Below are 22,408 nucleotides of genomic sequence, written 5' to 3'. Positions count from 1 at the left end.
AGGCTTCACCAGAGACAGAGTGGGGAGCAGAACAGGCAGATCAACGAAGTACACTGCTGAGGGGAGCAGCGGGCGGGCAAGGAGCAGTCTGCCAAGCCATTTGGATCACCTTTAGGGAAGGGATCCAACTTGCACTGAAGTGGCTGAGGCCAGCCTGCAGTGCTGCTGTCCCAACCCATTGCGCCACCAGGGAAGGCCTGTGCACACACATTTATGCCAAAAAATTCAAATGTGCAAATGCAATAACTACTCTGAATTCATTTTTCACTTAAATTATGTATATCAAATTTACCAAAAGTATCTGTGTAACTGAGATTTAAATTAATGCACTGCCAATATAGTTTTAAAGTTGTGTTGATTAAACATTCTTTTCTTATTAAAAAGATACATAGCTCATCCATAAATAAAAACCTCTTTGACAAGTTATGCAAAATAATTATCTTTATAAATTTAAATGCACTGTATTACTAATCATATAACTTTATTAAATTGAAAATAAGGGTCCATAAAAGCCTTGTATATAAACAAAACTATGGAAGAAAGGGGGAAAAGTAAAATGTGATAAAATCTTGTCAAAATTTAAAAGACAGTTTATAATATAGAAATATTCATATACTTAGCTATTTGGCATTTATTCAATGTTAAATTTCTAACTTAACAGTCAAAGACAATTGTGAATATCTACAGCTATTGCATCTTTACACATTAGATATGTGTAAGATGTGGGGTAATGTAAAATTTAAAATGTAATATTACATTCTGGAATAATGGAGATTTGGAAATAAAAATATTTTTAACAAAACATCTGTGGTAAAAATTCACATATGGACAATTGTGTGTGATCTCGAGCATTCACTTTTCAATTAAGAAAACATGATGAAATATTAATGAAGATGGAAAATAAATAAGATTTTATACTTAAATGCATTTCAACTGATGATAAATGGATAAAAATGACTTCAATAAATAAATAAGAGGACTTCCAAACTGTACAGTTCAAGAAAGGTTATACTAGTTATGTCTAATATAAGTCAAGTTCATTAGAGAAAGATGACTGAAACATGAATGTAGGAATAATTTTAAAAACACAAAGATTAATATAGTAAAATTGTACTGAAATTATCTTCTTTCAGGGGGAGAGTGAATATTTAAGAGTAAAATATTTAAAGTGCAGAAGAGTAATAATAGAGTCTTAAAAATTTTCAGTAAACTTGAGGGGGTTTGGGAGAAGAGATGTGTTCTATTCATTTTAAATAGGCATAGACATCCTCAAGTGTGAGATCTGGGGATATAAATCACTTCACATGGCATTTTACTTAATCAAGCCTTGTCTTAGTACTTTTGATTTAGAACAGAAGTATTTGTTAGTGTGTTTTTCTCAAAGTCTATTTGAAACTAATCAACTAAACTAAAAGAGAAGTTAGCCTTCAACATAATTTAATAAAGGCCCTTGGGGGGGGGGCTTTTTATTGGGTCTATTTTCTATTGGGTCTATATGCCTAATCGATCAATTATAGGACAAAGTACAAAAAAAAATTAGCTAATGGTATTCAGGAACTCTTAGTAATTTGCAGCTAATTTTCATTGTATTTTATAAGTAGCAAAGGTTAAACAGAAATACTGTGAAGAAAATAAAGTCTTTCTAAACCTACTGCACAGTTAAAACATTAAATGAATACAAAATTACAAATCAATAATAATTTTGAGGACTTAGTACTTGAGGGATTAAGAAGCTGTGTTATAGGTAGATTTAGGTGTGACTGTGTAGTATATTCCACAAAATTTTCAAATTTTCTTAGGCTGCTTTATTTTCTCTCTATTGTATAGACAAAAATCATACTAAAAATTATCCTTTGGTTTAGCACCTTTCCTGATGAAAATAGAAATATTCATTACCCATCAAACATTTCCTATTGTATAACAATGAACTCATTCATAAGCTATTTATCAGTGTTGAAAACAGATAAGCAAAGCTAGAATATTAAACTGAGTTCTGAAAGTACTATAACAATCAGTTTAAGGTCACTGATTAAGAATATCAAAAATAACAATGAAATACACAAATCTACTGGCAGATTTGTACCCGTTTCTTAAAACATTTTTTATTGAAGTAACAGTGCGTTATAGCAGGTATGTTTCAGGTGTTCACCACTGAGAATCAACATGTAAGTTTACATGGCATTTAAGTCTCCACTGAAGGTCCAAATCTATCATCTTAGAATTCAAAACAAGCCTATCTAAAGATATTCCTTTCATGAAACCAAGCTGCATAAGCAAGTGAAATAACATCTTGATTTTGCAATAGGGGATCTATTTTATTCCTCTAGACCTAAGTATCAAAAAGTGCTAGAAAAGAAGCTGTCTCAAAGATCACATGAATCTATTATAAAAGATCACCGACATGAGTTAAAGTTGATAGTCTTCTATCTGCTGTAACTCACTTCAGAGAGTAATCAGAGCCATAAAATCAGAAAGTGGTAAACTACACCAGGGGAAAGGTTTACACCATGGATAAAGAGGCTCCACAGCAATTATTTATTTTTACTACAAGTCCTCTGACTTTTGAAGTGCAAAATTAGAATTAAAATTAGAAACTCGAAGAAATAGTATATGAATTTAAAATTAACAATGACTATAATTGTTAAGATTCAAGCTATTATATCCTGGAAACTTATATTTAATAAAACACAAAGTGAATTTTCCATGAAATTTTAAATTTAAGAATATATATTATGATTCTTAGCATATTGTATTTTATTTCCTTTTTTGAAAAGTATTAATAAAATATATAGCTTTAACATCATTTGTATTTGTTTACATTAAAATTATAGACTTTTCTATGTGGAATTTTGTCTAAAATTTTTAAAGTTTCTTCTTAGAGACATTTTTATGTGCCAATATACCTATTATGTGTCAAAATATGAAGAATATTAATCTATTACTATTGTGAGAAATTTTACTGAGAAGTCTGATATAAAGTGGTTATAGGTCTTCAAATCTAAATGAACTGCTTAAATTTGTTTTCCAGAAAACAGTATATGATATAATACCATTTTAGGTGTTAACTATCAAGGGCCTAATGTGACCGTATTAAATTTGCAAAGTGGTTCAGACTAAACATTACTAAAAAGGAAAGGATAAAAGAAAAACAAATAAATGGAAAAATGCAATAGTGGCAATGCTCACTACCCCTGAACAGTAGCTGATATTTTGAGAATGAAATGAACTACCCAAATAAGCAGTCTGAGGATAAAGAAGAATAAACCCAAATTAACATTACTGAACATTGTAGAAGCTACATTTTTATTAATAATCCGTAATAATATTGTTTGAAACATACTTTTTTCAGTTAATGCATCAAATATTATGTTCCACTTATTCAAAATTAGCCCTATTAATAAAAGTGGTAATAATGCTAATAAGGTTAATTAAGTTAGCAACAGCAAAACACTGTATGTGAAAAATGAATTTCAAGTTATGAAGAACCTATTTAAAACTAGTTTTCCTGTAGTGTTTTGTGGAATGGCTTTAGGTAGCATATCCAATTGCAGTAACATTCTATAAAAGCAAAATATTACATATTACCTTTTAGAGGTCGTAATATTCTTTGTTCTGAACCCCGTACCATAAAAATCAGCTAAACTTTATACTTTAATTGTGATCACATTATTGCCTCAGCAAGAGAATGGCCATTATTTTTGCTTATTTAAATTGCCCTTTATAAATGCTAAAAATATTTTCTTTTAAGACAAAAGGTAGCTGTGAATAGCAATCATTTTTTACATCAAAAGAGGCAGAGGTATTCATTAAATATACCTTGATATGGAGCACTAAATCCACGATATCGATGATTGCTGTCTGTTACAAAATGCAGTCTGAGCCAGTTTTTGTTGCTGATAATTGGTGGTGGTATATTCATTCCAGATAACCTGAATTAAAGACAACAAAAATTTTTTAAAAGCCTTTCAGCAGTTAATCTTTTCATTGAATTGGAAACCCCCCAAACGTTAACCTATACACAGTATTCATGACTTTATATTGTTAGCATTTTAAGCACAATGTAACAGTAAATTTATGTATAGAAAAGCTAATCACATAATTCCAACTACATGATATTCTTTTTTTTTAAGTGTGCATTTTTTTTTAAATATTCATTTATTTGTGCATACAGAACTGGGGTACAGGCCAGAGGTGCAGGAGCAGTGAGAGGGTTCACCAGAGGCAGACTGGGGAGCAGAACAGGCAGATTGACAAAGTACACTGCCAAGGGGAGCAGCGGGCAGGTCAGGAGAAGTCTGCCTCGCCATGTGGATCACCTCCAGGGCAGGCGGGGATCAAACTCATATGCTGAAGTGGCTTTAGCTTCTTCGTGCTGTGCTTTAACTCACTGTGCCACCAAGGAGGGTCCTACATGACATTCTAATCAAATTGACATATTAAACAATAAATTGTAAACTGCATATGATTTTGATTCATTCAAATTTACTGCACAGATAATAAATAAGTTGGATGTTAAGCTAATAATGTTAACCACTGTATTCATTATGTGCAGATATAGTATATTTACAAATCTAAAGCCATTAATCTCCTTTCCACCCAATAAGTATTTTAGCATTTCATATTAAACAACAAATTTCCCAATTCATTTCCTAGGATAAAGTGCTATCCTAATTCAATTTCACAATATTATAAATTTTCACCATTAACTTTTGTTGTTATACTTCTATAATGCATATCTACTGCTCCAATTAACAGGAAATAGACTTTTTTTTTATCTATTTGGGGGTTCTGGATATCTATTTAGTATTCACATATTTATTGAGAAATGTACAATTTCTAAAAAAAAAAGTTTTTCAAATATCCCAGGCATTAATTGATAAATTAACCCTCACAGTTTACTATATTTTGTAAATTTCAAGTGAAGCAGTTTATCTGATTTCATGCCATAAAGAAATACCACCTCATATACCTAACCTCTAAAATTTTAGTTATATTTTATAAAGTGAAGGGAAAATATACTCAAAGGCAAGAACATTACACAGTGAAGGGAGAGTTAGAATAAGGATTCCTAATACCTAATATGTGTCATTGCTTATATTTTTTCTTCATCAGAAACCAAATAGACAGCCAATTTATTATTTTTGATATTTTTTACATCATTCTTCATTTTATGCATTTTTTCATGTGAGTTGTAATCCCCATGGGCTTCCCACCATCAATTCATCCATGTGCCATCACCATGTACTCTTCCCACACCAATTCTGATCTCTTTCCACCCCCATAAAGTTGTTCTCTGTTTTCCACCCCCATATAGTTTTCTTTTTTTCAGTTTATGCTATTATGTTTGCTTCTGTCTCTCCTTCCCACCCCCAACCCCATCGCTTACACCCCTGCTCTCCTATGAATGAAACCATCCAGAACTGGGGAACAGGCCAGAGGTGCAAGGGCAGTGAAAGGATTCACCAGAGACAGAGTGGGGAGCAAAACAGGCTGACTGACGAAGTACACTGCTGAGGGGAGCAGCGGGCTAGTCAGGTGAGGTCTGCTGTGCTATGTGGCTCACCTCCTTGTCCGAGATTGAACTCATGTTGAAGAGGCTGCAGCCAAATTCATAGTGCCATGCCTTAGCCAGGGGAGGCACAACAGCTGATTTATTATAATTGTGTATGTGTCAGAAGCAATTCTTTCAGTTCTTTGCAATCAGTTCTATTAAAAGAATCAATAGGAAGACCCATATACTAAAATAAGTAAAGATATGACAATGTAATGACCTTCTAGCCAATACCTCTCTTCCCTTTTACTCACCAAAAAATCCTAGGATCTATGGGAAAGATTTATCACTTTAAATGAATAACCAACTGTTAGTGGCATGGAAATGTGAATTCAGCTTTAATGTATCATTGTGTCTAATGGTGCAGAGAATGGGTCTGGCAACATCATTCTGTAATCTAACTTTCTTGGATTACAGTATGAATAAATTCAGTCCTATTCCATACAATTTTCATTTCTCCTCTTATTTTGGATACATTTTCTGTAATTCTTACCTATCAATAAACTATTTTATCTTATTTTATCTTTTGATAGGCACAGCTACTTGTCTAGTTGGTGTTTTTTTTTTTTTTTTCATTTTTGTTTTTACTGAATTTAGCAAATAAACTGTGAACCTACACCTATATAGTTTTAAGATTTGGGTATTAAAATTTCACTCACTACTTTCAAACTATCCAGGTTAATTTTATTTATATTTTGTGCTTTTGATTTGATTCTAATAGTCGACATAAACAAACATGAATATGTAGCTACATATATGTATATATAGACAGAAAGAAATACAGATATATAGCAATAGATATAAAGATTTATACACACACACACTTTGTTTTCTGTTTTGAAGATTCAGAATTGTGGTACTATTTTCAACTTTATTAATTCAAGTATGTTGCATTCTGAAACTGAATTTCATTGATTTTCTTCAATATAATTTTTATAAAAGTCAGATGTTGGTTCATAATTATATTTGAAATTGAAATGCTTTGTTTATAATCACAGTTGCTTTTTTAAAAGGAAAAGTCTGTAAAACCCACAGTGATAGACCATGATTAGAATTTTGAAGATAGTTGCTATTAATATGGTAAACTAATAGTGAGTCATTCTATATATTTCAGTTCAGACATCATTTTGTTATGTAAGAGTTCTTTAAATCCATTAAAAAATAAATTGTATTTTAAAACTGATATTTTATGGTATAGTATCCTATGAAATCCTTTGTATTAGGAATGTTCACTGAATTAATACCACAGAAATATTTCATGGTATATAGCTCTATGAATATCTGCAAATAAGTAATGTTCACTAGAAACACCATAGTAAAAGCAAATTTAAGCATACTGTAACTCTATTTTTCTTCTTATCAGCTTGAGTTAAAGATAACACATGCTTCCAAATTTCAATGTAAGCATTTATATTTAGGATCTAATAAATATCTGTATTTATAAGTTTGTTATATAATGAAACTTTATATAAATATTTAATGACCAAAAACACAGTAAAGTGAAAATTTTACTTCACTTTTAAAATAATGTTAAATTGTGATATAAATTTACTTTGAGTTAATGTGAATGATGCATTAGCAAATAATGTATGCTATTAAAAGATTAATTATTAATCAATTATGAGATTGTGCCATTTTAAGTTACTGATCATTAAAACTACAGTTCTCATGATCCTTACATACCTTTATTTTTATTTGGGGTTTATCTTTTTTTTTTTTTTTTGAAAAGAGGAAAAAGAAAAACACACATATATGCAGATGGGATTATAGGGGCTGGTCTGAAAGTCAAGAGAAAGAGTAAGAAAAACCTTGTACTGACCTACTCGATCTGCTATTACAATCTGAACAGCAAATATAAATGCTTAAGCAGGACTAAAAGATCACAATGACACACACACACAAAAAAAAAAAAGAAAGTGGGAAATGACATGTTTAATTTCCATCAATCTCATCAAGTAAGGAGGTTCAGTAACCTGGTTCCTAATCCTACCTGTGAATGTTACCTTAGATAGCAAAACTTCTGTAGATATGATCAGGAACACTCCTCCTGGGGTTTACCCTGGATTATGCAAGTGGGCCCAAAACGGCCATCATAAGTGTCCTCATAAGGGAAAGGTGATGAAGTAAAAGAGAAGGCAGTGTGACCATGATGGCAGAAAGTAGATGCCTGCAGCCATAGATTAGTCACAAGGAGCTGGAAGAGGCAAGAGCGTCCCATGGAGTACAGCCCTGCCAACATCTTGATTGCAATGCAGTGAAACTAATTTCACATACTGGCTTCTTTAACTGTGAAGGAGACAGAGCTGTGTTGTTCTCAGCCACAAATATATGGGAAAAAAAATTATAGCAACTACAAGAAACTATACAGAAGTGCTTATATATATATATATATATATATATATATATATATATACACACACACATACATATAAAGATATTTTAAAGTGTATTTAGGGATCATATACCTGTGAAATTGTGAAACATACACAGTGTTGTGAGCCAATGTTACCTCAATCAAAAAAAAAAAAAAAATAGAGGAGATTGCTTTCATTGTTTCTATGAGTAAATGCTAACCCCATTTGAAACAGTCAGGTAAATGACACAGAAAAGTTTATGCTACAGAATGTTTCATGTAGTGTTCAACATTACAACTCATCTCAGTTACAAAAATTTCTCAATGGTCAAATGATGTTCTTGAGAAAGGGCTTATATTTTAATAGTAGATAAAATCAGTTGTCTCTGGAAAATGCAGAAACAAGGATGCATGTTTAAGAAAAGTTTTATGCAATTTTAATGCAAATCAAATTCAAAATAGATATTTAAGGCATAAGATCTACAAAATAAAATAAGGCAAGTTTATACATCTTAGAAGATTTACATACGCATAGTATTTTTATATCTGGTTTGAACACAACATATAACACATGTATATACACTTTCCTAAGATTTGTGAGAATAACGAAACAATTAAAAGAAATCTTGCTTTATGCTGCAAATTTTTGAACTTATTATAGATGTTCAGAAATATTTTTCAAAACAAATTTGTATTCTACATTGCACATTCAGTTACCTACGGAAATAAATTATGTATGGTTGGTGATCTGATTTATAAGCTTGCCAGCAGAGTTCAGAGGCAATGTATCAGAAACAAAAAGAATGCCACATCTTAAATAAGAAAATGTCATTAAGGAATTAGTCAACTCAGGAAAAATCACACATGTCAAAGCCTAAATAAGTTCTTACCAAGCTTTGTAAAGTAGCGCTGAAAATTAAAGAGACAAAGGATATTGGGCCACCCTGAGATGCAGAGGTAAAAGTCTCAACATTGTCAAGCTATTGTCAGCTGCTGCAGCATGAATTGGACCCCTATGGTGCAGCAAACCTCTCCTGTCTCATCTGCTGCTTCCCCTCTGCAGTGTATTTCAGTTGATGTGCCTGTTCTGCTCCCTACTCTGTCTCTGGTGAATTCACTCACCCTCCACATATCTGGCCTACTCTCCAGTTCTTGTATGCGTAAATAAATAAATATTTTTTAACAAGAAACATACACATATAATTGCACACAGATATATATTTAAACTTATATAATCTGAAAAAACTTTATTTGATCCATAATTTAAGCCACATAATAACTGGACTTTGTTTCATAAGTGGAGATTCAATTTAAATAAGTATTAAGCTACTTTACATGTAAAGTCTGAAGTCAACCTATCCAAATATCTCAAAGATATTGAAATATTTCATATAAACATTGCCCGACCTTCCTATTATATAATTTAGAATATAATTACATATTCTTATTTCTTTAGCAGCTTAAAATTCTTCAAAAGAATGAAACATCTAGCAAGTCACGTAATATTTGGTAGAAGAAAGGGAATGAGATGGAGAAGGAATGAGGTTTTAAATGGGATTATTTCAAATTGTCATCTCCCAACTTCAAGTAAACAAATTAGCAATGATTTGGTATTAAAAGTGAAAAATATTCCAACAACTTTCCCAGTGTATTCAATATATGGCGATTCTTTTGAAGTTAATTATTTACTATATAATTTGTCAGTTCTGATTTACATTAAAAATATACCACTGGTACTGCTGATTACATTAACATGGAAGACTATCTCATTCGATCTTCTGCTTTCAGTAAGAACAGCACATAGTCTAGATGACAGATTACTGCATACCCTACTTATATTTCCAAATAATGTAATTTTGTAAATAAACTTGATGATCTCTCCAAAATCAGTACCTTTAAGACCTGTCAAAGGGTACACAAAAAGTTTCTCACTTTGTGAAAATGAAATGTTTCAACAAAAAAGTTTCATTTTAAAGAAGTGAATAAAATTTTTCTTTTCTGAAACATTTTATTGGAAAATTCTTAAACTTTATTCTCTTTGAGTCTTCTTTAATCAACTTTACATATGAAAATAGGTTTATGCATAGACTTTATAAAGAGGTATATATTAGCTACTACTACAGTCTTAACATTCAACATATACATATATTTGAATTATGTGAGGTTTAAAATATTAACATCAGTGACAATGTTGCATGTGTGGTATAAAACTAAAGACCACTAAATTATACTATAATTCCCTGAAGTTCAGTTCTTCATTTGAAATTCTTCACAGTGCTTTTAACATGAGCATGTAACAGGTGCTCAATAAATGCTGATGAACTGCATTAAATGTCAACACATAACCTTCAAGAAAAAGCCATCATTATGCCTATCAAAGTAAAGAGCAAATGTGACAGGATGATGTCAACAACAAAACTGGATAGTGGAACAATTTTTTAAGGGCTTCAGGCTACATTTACTTTCACTTTTCACATAATAAATAACTTTGGAGATTATAGTCCTTTTAGCAGTCATTTGTCAAAATGTATTTCAGTTACCTATTAGTAGAGTATGGATACTATGATTTACTGCATATATAAATACTCTGCATTGTCATGATATCACAAATTTTGGAAGATTGACCTGAATAACTTTGGAACATATTAAAAATATTTCAAAAATCAAATAATAAAACATTAATTTTTATTCTCATATATAAGAAATACTTTAGTCATGTTATTTTTATTTTCATTGAGAGAACCTACAATGATTATACTGTTTTATCCTCTGGCAACTACTCCAAATCTTTACTTCCTCTCATAGTGACAGCTCTGGTAAGAACTCTTTTGACACATTATCTTCATTTATTTTCTCCTCAACCATTTCCCCATAGGATTCCATTTCCTCTGTTTTATACAAATAACTCTAGAAATGGTCAGGACACTTGCATTCAGTAATTCTTTAGTCTAGAACAACTCCAAGAAATCTGCTTGGCTCTCTGTCCTCCCTTTCTCAAAAGCAACATTTCTATATAAGAACTACCCTGACCAGTATATTCGAAATATTATACCTCCCAGAAATGTCTATCACCTTTCTCTGATGTATTTTTCTTCATACACTTATCACTACAGATTCTATTTTACTTACTTTATTTCTCTAAAACCAAACATTATGATATAGATCCTATTAACAAGTCTGATCTCCTGTAACAAATCCATGCACCAATACGGCAAGAAACTGAACTCCAAATTTGTTATGTATCTTTCTCATCCTAAAATTATGAAACCTCTCAGCAACATAAGTACAGGTTTCCATATCTCCTTTTAAAAACATTTTATGGGACCCTATAATTCCATAATTTAGATTTCCTCCTGCCCCATTAACCATCTTCACTTAATATAATTTGCTAGATACTCTTCCCATTACAAAATATTGGGACCCAGGATCCTGAAACTTATAGTCCACTTCAATGCACTCCTAAACCAAGTAATCTCACCAATGCCTGCATTAAATATCATCCATATTCTGTGAAATACTAAGTTTATAATCACAATCCTAATTGTTCCCTTGAGTTTTAGAATTAATATTCTAATGTAAAATAATATTAAGGTATTTTTTTTCTGAATCCTCTGTTAATGCAAAAACATATTTTAAAATAAGAATGACAAGATAGCATTTACTTTTTAAGTTTCAAATTCAGGCAAGAATTGACAAAAATATTGGCATTTATAATTATCTACATAAAGAACTATAAAGGATGTTAGTGGCCTTTATTGTGATAATAGTTTATTAAATAAGTAGCTGTACCTATATTCTATCCTTTTTATGCTCTTCACCTCTGATTATCTGCCATGTCTTAAATCCAAAGCATAAGAAAGAGTATTTTGGGGGCACACATTGTCTGAACTAAGAATGCCTAAGTAACAGAAGTCATCAATTTAGAATGCCTATCTTGTACATACCCATTTTAAAGGCATCAGAAAAAAAAAAAAATTACTGAATGCCAGTATCAGAATGAAAAGCCTCAATGACAGCAGAAATTGAGGTAGCAACATAGACATCATGTATCAGTACACCAAAGCAGAATCTCTTATTATTCATGTATTAAAGTTGCCTAGTTTTCAACACTAGCCAATTCTATATTCAACAACTCCATTTAGGTATCTCAACTCTATACTCAACAACCTAAACTCCATTTAGGTTTTCACATAAGATCTCAAACTCAGTATGCCTAAATTAGATCTTTGATATTCTCCCTCCAAAGTTGTAATTACCTTCTATTCTTCATTATATCACATAAAGGGGTACCAACACACTCCAGTTGTTCAATTACTGGAGTCATGTTTGGACTCTATTCTCTTCACTCACAGAAGTCCAACCCATTTGCAAGTAACTACATTCTGCTCTTAATTTGCATTTCGACTGTTCATTTTTCTTCATTATTGTTGCAACTAGCCAGCTACTCTTGGTCACCTAGATCCTGATTTTCTTTGGAGTGTACTGAGAACTCCTATAAACTGTCCCTTATCCAGTAATTCTTCTTCCAAACTATATGTTATTACCATGCTTACTTACTAAACTTGAAATTCAATTTGGACTCATCACCTAGGCTTTTAATGATTGCAAATTCTGATATCTATCTTCTCTCTTCCCTCATCTCACATAAAACAACTTAACTTTTACTATATGGGCATTCCAGCCACACGGGCATTCCATTCCCCTTAAACATGGGAAACTCTACTGCCATAGGGATCTTGCACTTAGCATTTGCCAAATTTGGAATATCATTTTTCCAGTGAGCCCTTTGTTAGCTAACCTCTCTTTCATTATTCAGTCAATTTATTCGTAATGTCTATACTGCATTATCTGATCCAAAACCCACCCACTTCAACATACTGTACTATTAGCCATGACTACTTTTTAATTACTTAATGCATAATTTATTAAAATGCATGCTACTTATTTTATAAATTAAACTTGACTTTAGAATATCATATCTATGCAAGCAGAGACCCTCTTATTTGAGTCTTTGGTCTATCTTATGAGTTGTAGGATAACACAGTACCTGATTTACAGAAACTTCCAAAATTGGATTGAATAGAAAATTTGATACCAATTTATAGCTAAAAACATCAGCTCTACTATCTTAAAAAAAGAAGTATCTAATCAGGTGATCTGGGAAGCAATATGAATATATTTAGAATCTAAAAGTTACCAGAATATGGATTTAGAACAATTCACAAATATTTATGGAATTATAATTATGACTACATAATTATCACAAACTGTTATTCAATTTAGAAAGTACACAATGAAGTCACCTATGAATAATTCATTACATATCATCATAAGACTTTTCAGTTTCAAGGAATAACAGAAATAAAATAAAATAGGACAACCAATACTCAAATATTTCACAACTATAATAAAAATTATTTTTTAACTCTATCACGTTCCTAAAATAATCACCTTCCTAAAATAGTTAATGAATTCAAGGCAACTATAACTTTTAGGGACAAAGAAATATGAATAGAACTAAGTTTTCCATGGGTGAATAAGTAGGAAGTGAAACTTATTTTAATTAAATACTGGATATCTTGGTTTATCACTAAAGTAATTATCTAACAGGACACTTTATCATCTTAAAAATAAACGAGAATTATCTTCAAACATTTAAACAGTTTGCTTTTCTTATTATGGAATTACTAGAGAAAAATAACAATCATTTTTACCTAGTAAACAGAATATTTTTTTTTAAAGATTTATTTATTTGTGCATACAGAACTGGGGTACAGGCCAGAGGCTCAGGGGCGGCGAGAAGCCTCACCAGAGACAGAGTGGGGAGCAGAACAGGCAGATCTACGAAGTACACTGCTGAGGGAAGCAGCGGGCGGGTCAGGAGAGGTCTGGCTCGCCATGTGGTCTCCTCCGGGCAGGCGGCAGGCGGGAATCGAACTCATGCGGAAGTGGCCTCAGATTCTCAGTGCTGTGCTTTAACCCGCTGCACCACCAGGGAGGGCCATAAACAGAATATTTTAATGATTTGAGAGGGGTATCTTTAAACTGAACTAACTGTCCTTAATAAAAGAACACTTTTTTTATATAAGATGTTTTAATTAAGGCATTAAAATTTCAGAAAATATTCACTTCATTGAGTACACAATATTTCATTAAATTTCACTTTTCACACAGAAAACTTGAAAAACATGACCTAATTTTCTTTGTGCTTATTGGTTTTAATCAGTATACTACTTCCTTTATATACTAATCAGTTTGGAACATCAGATGGTGTTTGTTCCACTAAAAAATGTCCAGAATTTGGCCCTCCCTAGTGGCGTAGGTTAAAGCACAGTGCTTTTGATTCCTGCGCATGAGTTTGATTCCTGCCTGCCCCGGAGGTGACCACATGGCCTGGCAGACCTCTCCTGACACTCCTGCTGCTCCCCTCAGCAGTGTACTTTGTCGATCTGCCTGTTCTGCTCCCCACTTTGTCTCTGGTGAAGCCTCTCGCCACCCCTGAGCCTCTGGCCTGTGCCCCAGTTCTGTACGTACAAATAAATAAATCTTTAAAAAAGTCCAGAACTTTAAATATTCCCAACTAAGTGTTCAGTGGACTATCTAGAAATAGATACAACTGAAATAATTTTGTAAATAATTTCAGCTAAAATAGTAAGACTTTGTCACATGTCATTTTCCTCCAAATCATTAATTTATTAAATAAATTTCAAATCATTAAAATTTATATATTTATATAAATAAAATGAACTCATGTCATTTATGACAACATGCATGACATTGGAGGGGATTTGCTAAGTGAAATAAATCAGGAGAAAGACAAACACCAGATTATTTCACTCCTATAGGGAATATAGACAGGAAAAAATAACAGATAGTGAACAAAGTAAATGAAAGCAACCCCAGAAATATGACTATGGATTTGAGGATGCTAGAGTGGAAGAAGAATGGACATGAGGATAAAGGAAAAAAGGTATTCGATGGCATAAGGTATAGCAGTATGAATGTATCTATGATGTTGGAGTTGTAGCGCATATCTGAGGAGGATATACCTCTAAATTATGTATAGTGCTGTAAACTAAGCTCACCTCAATAAAAAAATAAATGAGGAAACCACTACTTAACATGTTAAAAATGACCTTGTCTGTTAATAAATTATAAAAGTAGCTAAAATGTGAAGAATCTGAGTTTGTAGGTAAAGGAAGATCAGAAGTCACATGCTAAGTAACTGAGTTCTGTTCTGTTCCATATATTGTTCTGTATATTATGTAATTTAGTGCATCAGTTATTCCTAAGAAAGTTTACTCAATGTGGAACAAAGATAAGAATACAGGGAGTTATATATGGGTTGCCCCATTCAAAACTTCTGGGTTGGAAAATAAGGCCCAGGAAATATTCTGTTCGAAACACAAAGGAAAGCAAGACATTTCTAAGAAGCAGCTAGAGAGTCATCAGAAGACAGTCACGTGCAACACGTTTTTTTTTTTTTTCCTTTTAAAGATTTATTTATGCATACAGAACTAGGGTGCAGGCCAGGGATGCAGGGGCAGTGAGAGGCATCGCCAGAAACAGAGCCTGAGAGCAGAACTGGCAGATCATTGCTGAGGGGAGCAAGTACATTGCTGAGGGGAGCAAAGGGTGTGTCAGGAGAGGTCTGCCGCCATGTGGGTCACTTCCGGGGCCACAGATTGAACTGGCATTGAAGCGGCTGCAGCCAGCTTGCAGTGCTGCACTCTAGAACCCGCTGCACCAACAGGGAGGGCCCCACCTATTTTTTTTTTCTTTTAATAAGATATACAAGTTAATTAAGGGTTATTAGCCTAGCAGTAGGTTCTGAGGACTGTGGGTCTTGTTTTCATGCCAAGTTTTATATCGGGTTCTGGGAGTGGTATCTCCGTGGAGAACTCCATGAACCTGATATTACTTAATAGGTGACAAATATAATTAACTATATGAACAAAAAAGCATAATACTTTTCCTTTCTATTTGTGATTATTTAAAATTTTTGCGACTGAATTATGACATCCCTGTATTTCATAAGAGGTTATAAAGTAATGTATTACATATGAATAATATCCATATTATAAAGAAATGCATAATCCTAAAATACAATATACACATTACAAAGAAATATCATTCAGCTACATTTGTTTTTAAGAAAAAAATAGCTAAGATAGAAATGTGAGTTATATCATCTTTGTAGCAACAGAGAAATTCTAGTTGAGACCTAAAAAAAAAAAGCTTAACTTTGCACCTCCCCAATCAGCTAATGTTTGGGAAATAATAAATGAAGTTTCTTCACATGCTATATCAAGCATGTGTCTTTTCTATACAAGTTTCTTTTCAAATCAATTATTTTGAATATATGTAATACCTCCAACTAGCAGAAATCCACTGTGCTGAAATTTATCACAGCAACTTACTTCACAACACAGAAACTGTTTTTGTTTGTTTATTTTCTTAATATGTTTTAACATCATTTTTCATTTTTGTACCATATGTGCTTTTGTATGTCGGGTGTGGCCCCCATACAGTTCCCTCCCACCCGTTTACCATCACCAAAGTTCCTTTTGCTCTTCCCACCCCCAACACAGGACAATTAATCATCATGCTTCTTGTTTTCTCAGAGCCAGTAGACCCCTGAAACACACTTTCTTCTCTTCAAGTCTATGAGTCCATAATGCTGCTATCTCTTTCCACTCTGGCTGCTTTTTCTCGGTTCCTTTATAGGTTCATATTTTACTACTGTTTAAAATCCCATGCCCAACATATTTGTGTTTTGAAAAATACAGTTTCCCAGAAAAACCTTTGCTGTTCCAAAGGCCTCAGAATTGGCTTTATGTGGGCAATGAGTTTTACTTGACAATTAGACTGTCTTTCACTATTAGAAAGATCACCATGAACAGAAAACCAGACTAATAATTATCTGAATTATAATGCCAAACAAATTTGTGAGCTGGAAAGTTAAGTCCTAGGTGAGAAGTTAAGAACATGACTTGCATAACTGGATTAAAGCAGGAAAGAAAATATGAGGTGGAAGAAGAAAAAATTGCTACTTTATTTTGGAATTGTTAAGAAAGGAATGGGTGGGAATATTTTTTCACATATTTCCAGTGGGCTACGACCATAAAAATTTGTTTTGATTTTAATAGGTACTGTAGTTTCCAATTTTTGATATTTGATATCAGTAACTCAGAATTAATTCACACTTTATAGTCAAAGCAATTTTTATTAAATGTTATTAGACATCTATTAAACACTGTATTTTAAATTTTATCACTAATGTTTTCTTATTATTTCAATAATATCTCTCATATTCTTTCAAGTATTTTCTATTATTGTCTACCTATCTTTAAAGATCCATAAATAATTTGTAGGAATTTTCAGTGGTTAATGCTCATTAAATTGTCCCAAAATATTCAAATTGTTGTCTGCAACTTGTGTTGCTATTCATTGACATTCCATATAGTTATATACATACTTATCTAATCTAATTCCCAAAGCTATGGTATGGCAATTTGTTTGGCAAAGCTACATATCACACACTATTAAATTCAGCTGAAGCAAAAGGAACATATTTTCTGCTTTTGTGGCTGATTACAAATACAGTTTAATATGAAAGGGGTTATACTTTATTATGGATTTAGTAATATCAGATTGCCATTTTGTTAAATGTGAACTTACAAGTAAGAACTAGTTTGAGTAATAAGTTTTACTACTAAACATATTTTCCCTCTTTAAGAATGAATGCAAATGCTTCATTTACTTAGTTTCCCATTACTTTAGTGAAAAAAATGACTAGAAAAATAAAAGGCAAAATTATACATGTTTTAGTGAAAAACAAAGATGAGAATTCAAATTCCTGACATCTTTCCCATTTGTAGTATAAGTACAGAACCTTCTACCTTCCATTGTACTTCATAGGCAATTAGTATTATATCTTTGCTGTAAGACATTAAGCTATTTAAAGCATATCTTCACTGCATGTATATTTGTTTGAAAACTATATTGACTTAGATAATACATTTTGTACTAAAATAGCATGCTCAATTTTTACTATGCAATTTGTTTATTGCACTAATAAATTTATATTTAATTTGCTTATGAAACTTCAGCTCAATCCATGTTGGATTTTTGCCTTATACACAGTTTCCATTTGAAATTAAAAACTTGACCTAGAAAACCAGCATATTTGTTCAGAGACACCATCTTTAGTTCAGTTGTTAGCCACCTACTGTTCACATAAATCAGTCTACAGACTACTGATCCATGTCACAACATTTTCACCTCTCTATTTGCTAGAAACAATTGTCTATAAGCCAAACATTTTTCAAGTAAGTTCATTCAGTTGAAAATATCCTACTTCCTTTAAAAATAATTTTATAGTAAAATAAGTAATGTAATATTATAGTAAATATAGATTGAAAATGGACTTAAACATGTCTACACTTTACAATATATTAAGTAAATTGCCTCTAAATCATTATCTAAATAATCATATTATTTATTTATAACTATAATAGTTGACTCATTATAATTAAAATATTTTAAATAATTTCAATAGTTTTACAGTATACTATTTACTTTGATAGCTATCACATACTTAACCTTAAGCCTTAACTGGTAAGTTATGCTAAAAAGATTATTACAGAGTTAGTATGCATCAATTATTGGTTTGTGTCAATATTGTGTTGTAATAAAACATACAGATAGCTTTATTTTCTTTCTTTTGTTAATGCCCAATCTAATTGGCATGTTTATTATGTTTCCACTAGGAAAAAATAATCATCATCAGATTACGCAGAATTTGAGTTTCTTTAAAATGATGGATTTTTTAATAATTTATTTACATTCTACATCACTATACCAAAAGAAAAGAAATCCATCCAGTAATGAGCAGGTGCCCCCCGGCACCAACTTCCATAGCACATTCTGCATATCTGATAATTCACTAGTGAGTGAGAGCAGGTTAGCAGACTGATTCACCACGGAACTGAAACATGCCATTCTCATGGGAGTTTAGTAGCACATCACAAAACCATCCTCCCTTTGAAATATCTAGATAATATTCTGGATCTACTCCATTATATAAACATTAAGGTATCATAGAACTGCTAAAAGTTTACAATGGATATTTTTAAAGTAGGATAGCTTAATACTTTTAGTTGTTTCTTTGAAATAATTGATTTAAGCTATGGGTTTTATTGATTTTTTCCTCAACAATAAATGAGTGGAAAATATAATTCTATAACTAATATTCTTGGTGATCTAACATTTTTGGACATATATTAATTACATCAAAGTAAATATATGCCACTGCTTTGGAGCTACCTAGAGTTACTAAGCCATATTTAATTTAACAATTTACAACTTTGATATTAAATAATTATCTTGGTATATTTTTTCTTGGAAAAGACATGGAAACAGCTCAAATGCCCAAAAATGGATGACCGGATTTAAAAGATGTGGTACGTATGCGCAATGGACTATTACGTAGCCATCAAGAAAAAGAAACACATGTCTTTTGCAGCAACATAGATGGAGCTGGAAAAGATCATGCTTAGTGAAATAAGTCAGAAAGAAAAGGAAAAATACCAGATGGTTTCTCTCATAACAGAAATATAACAGAACAGGTGAGAAAATAGTGATAATGATGAACCAGAGACATTTTGTGGGGGTGGAGTGGGAAATGGGATCAAAAACATTGTGGGGAGGGAAATGCACTGGACTCTGGTAATGGCACATGGGTGATTTGGTGATGGGAAGCCCACGGGGATTACAACTGAGATGGAAAAATGCGCAAAAATATGTAAAAATAAACTATTATAAAATTAAAAACACTCTAATTTGCAGCAATTAAACAATAAATATGTAAACTATATCCTATTTTAATTATATACATACCACAGTTCTAGCAGAATGGAAACTGAAATATTTCTATATTGAAAGAATATTTCGCAGAAGACACACTCATAAATTATCCTACTTATTTTAATGTTTTTCCAATATATTACAAAATATGTCTTGTTTCATTTTCTTATAACTTCAGCACATCAGAATAGAGTAGCATTTCTGGTTGAGATGTGGTGTGCTTATACTGTGAAGGAGTTAATAAGGTTCTTTACCTTAAGATAATAAATTGTCTGAGAAACTCTCCCATAGCACTACCCTAAAATCACCAGAGCAACATTCTGCTTCAGTGGTTTAAATGTGCCCTGGTGGTTTGAAACATAATTGTAATTCTCTGGACACCTAATTGACTACAAGGGACTGACTTAGGTACTTTGAATACAATTTCACTACTTTAATTATTGTTCAGTGAGGTGCTCTATACTTTTAAAACAAATTGCTCATGTGAATTCTTGTTTCGGGGGGGGGGAGAGAGGGGAAACACTTCTAGAAAATATATATTTTTTTAAATAAAATTCTAAGTTTATAGTACATTAAGCTGGAAATTTGGGGAGAACTATCATTAAAATAAGCTTTACTGATAAACAAATTTAGCAAATGTAATTCTTAAACAACAAAAGATATATGGACAACTGAAAATAATAATAATAGCTAAAATGCATTAGACGCTCTAAACAGGTCCATGCTGAGTTTTTCCTTATATAACCCCATACCCTCATGATGTGGGAATTATGATCATGTTCACTTTAGAGTTGATGAAAATGAAGTATACAAAGTATAAGCAAGTGTCGAAGGCCATACATAGAAAATGGTGGACATGAGATTCAAAGCCTTATTGTTTGTGTCCAGTACTTTCGGTCATTACACTACTAACAAAATGTCAAGGGCAAAATATAAATAACTATAAGGGCAAAACTACCACTTCCTATTTAGTATTTGTGAAACCCTCTGCTAAATATGTTTTGTATATCTTTCATCTAATCTACACAGCAACCTATCCTCATTTTTCTTGACCCATTTCTTGAGTCAGAAAAAAGTCACTTCCACTAATACTTTGTATCAATCTGCTTATAATATCATAACAAAGTGTACCCACACTGGAAAACTTAAACAGAAATTGATTTTTTTCACATTTTTAAATTTCTGCAGGCCTGAAGATCAAGATCAAATTAATCTTTTTGATCAACACTGTCAAGAGTGGGTCTATAAGGAGGAATCTATGCCTCTCTCTTAGCTTCTGATAGTTTTCTGGTAATTTTCAGTATTCCTTGGCATGTTATGATATCACCCCAATATCTACCTGAATGCCACATAGTATCTCCCTGTGCACATTTGTGCTGTTATTTCCTCTCTTTACAAGGACACAGATCTATGACAATCAGGTTTACCCCTAATGAACTCTCATGAATTTAATCATCTATTCGGGCAGTGTTTTCAAAAAAGTTCATAATTCACAAGCTCTAAGGGGTAGGACTGAGTTTGGGAAGGATGAAATTCAATGCATAAAGCATATCTTTTAGTTCTCCTGTACAAAGGAATGTTACTATTATGATCAGTGACACTTAGAAACATTTACTCGGTCAAATCTCATTAGCTGACTTAAAGGTCTAAAACCAGTGATCAGATCATACATTCCCTACCTATTGTCAGTTAATAAATACCCTTAACCAACTATCAACAATTTTGTGTTTGCCTAATTAGAAAAGTTAACTGACATTCTTTTCAACCACAATTTTATATTTTGGAAATGCAAATTAAGAGGTCATGCCTGTAGTCCTCTATGCCAAAAGAGGTCCTTATCATAGCAGTGTCTTCCTTTAGAAGAAAGGTTAGGTTTCCTTGAAAAACAGTGTTTTACTCCAGAGGAATATAGAGGTAATTCTTAGTGCTTACTGCAAAAGACACAGGCTTCCCCATCTCAGGGTTCCTTTCCTGTAACAGGCCCTACTGTATGTGCACAAGTCATTTGGTGCTATCACTTGGTGTTCACTTGTGGGAAATGGGTCAAAGGAAAACAAAACAAATCAGAAGTTCACCATGTTGAGGCGCCATGATTAATAAAGTCCTTTGTGTCTGAGTAGTTCATCGCTTATTTTCTTGCACATTTGAAAAACTGGCAGGGTAACATTCAAACTAATAAATGGTGTAACAATTTCTGACTTCTTAACAATCTCCTCCCTGGGAAGTGTTACATAATTATAGTTCCTTTGGCCATGATCTTGCATTCTATTAATTATAAACCTTGCTGTAAGACTTTACTGAAATTTCTACCTTGATAAAGTTTCCTTTAATGGTTAAGTCAGTCTCTTTCTTTTATATTTCTACACATATGCTTTCTACATGATCTTCTTGCCAAACATCTTGCTAAATATTAGACCTGTATTTTACTCTATATCCTAGTAAGTCCCTGACAGATAACTGTCCTTAAAAAAATTATTTACAGAACTCGCTCGGCTCCTTTAAAAACCCAGGCGGCGGGAAGCCAGCTGCAGAGGGAAAACGGCCTGAGGCGGCAGCTGCTACTGCTAGGCAGCCTTTTGTCCCAGCCCTGCTACAACCCTGGAGATAAACTGAGACAATTCAGCTAGGGAGGGGAA

The 22,408-nt window shown here is 32.5% G+C and overlaps 1 protein-coding gene across 1 annotated transcript in view; it reads right to left on the bottom strand.

The window, feature by feature from the left end:
* CSMD3 (CUB and Sushi multiple domains 3) overlaps nt 1–22,408 on the bottom strand; it is a 764,662-nt gene that overhangs the window by 508,839 nt on the left and 233,415 nt on the right. The window contains exon 6 of the mRNA XM_004679632.2: nt 3,817–3,929. Coding sequence (XP_004679689.1) covers nt 3,817–3,929 — 113 coding nt within the window. The remainder of the gene's footprint in view (nt 1–3,816; nt 3,930–22,408) is intronic.

This window comes from Condylura cristata, unplaced genomic scaffold (genome assembly GCF_000260355.1).
Source record: "Condylura cristata isolate star-nosed mole 26May11 unplaced genomic scaffold, ConCri1.0 scaffold00009, whole genome shotgun sequence".
Classification (NCBI taxonomy): Eukaryota; Metazoa; Chordata; class Mammalia; order Eulipotyphla; family Talpidae; genus Condylura; species Condylura cristata.
This window is presented reverse-complemented; position numbering and strand designations above follow the sequence as displayed.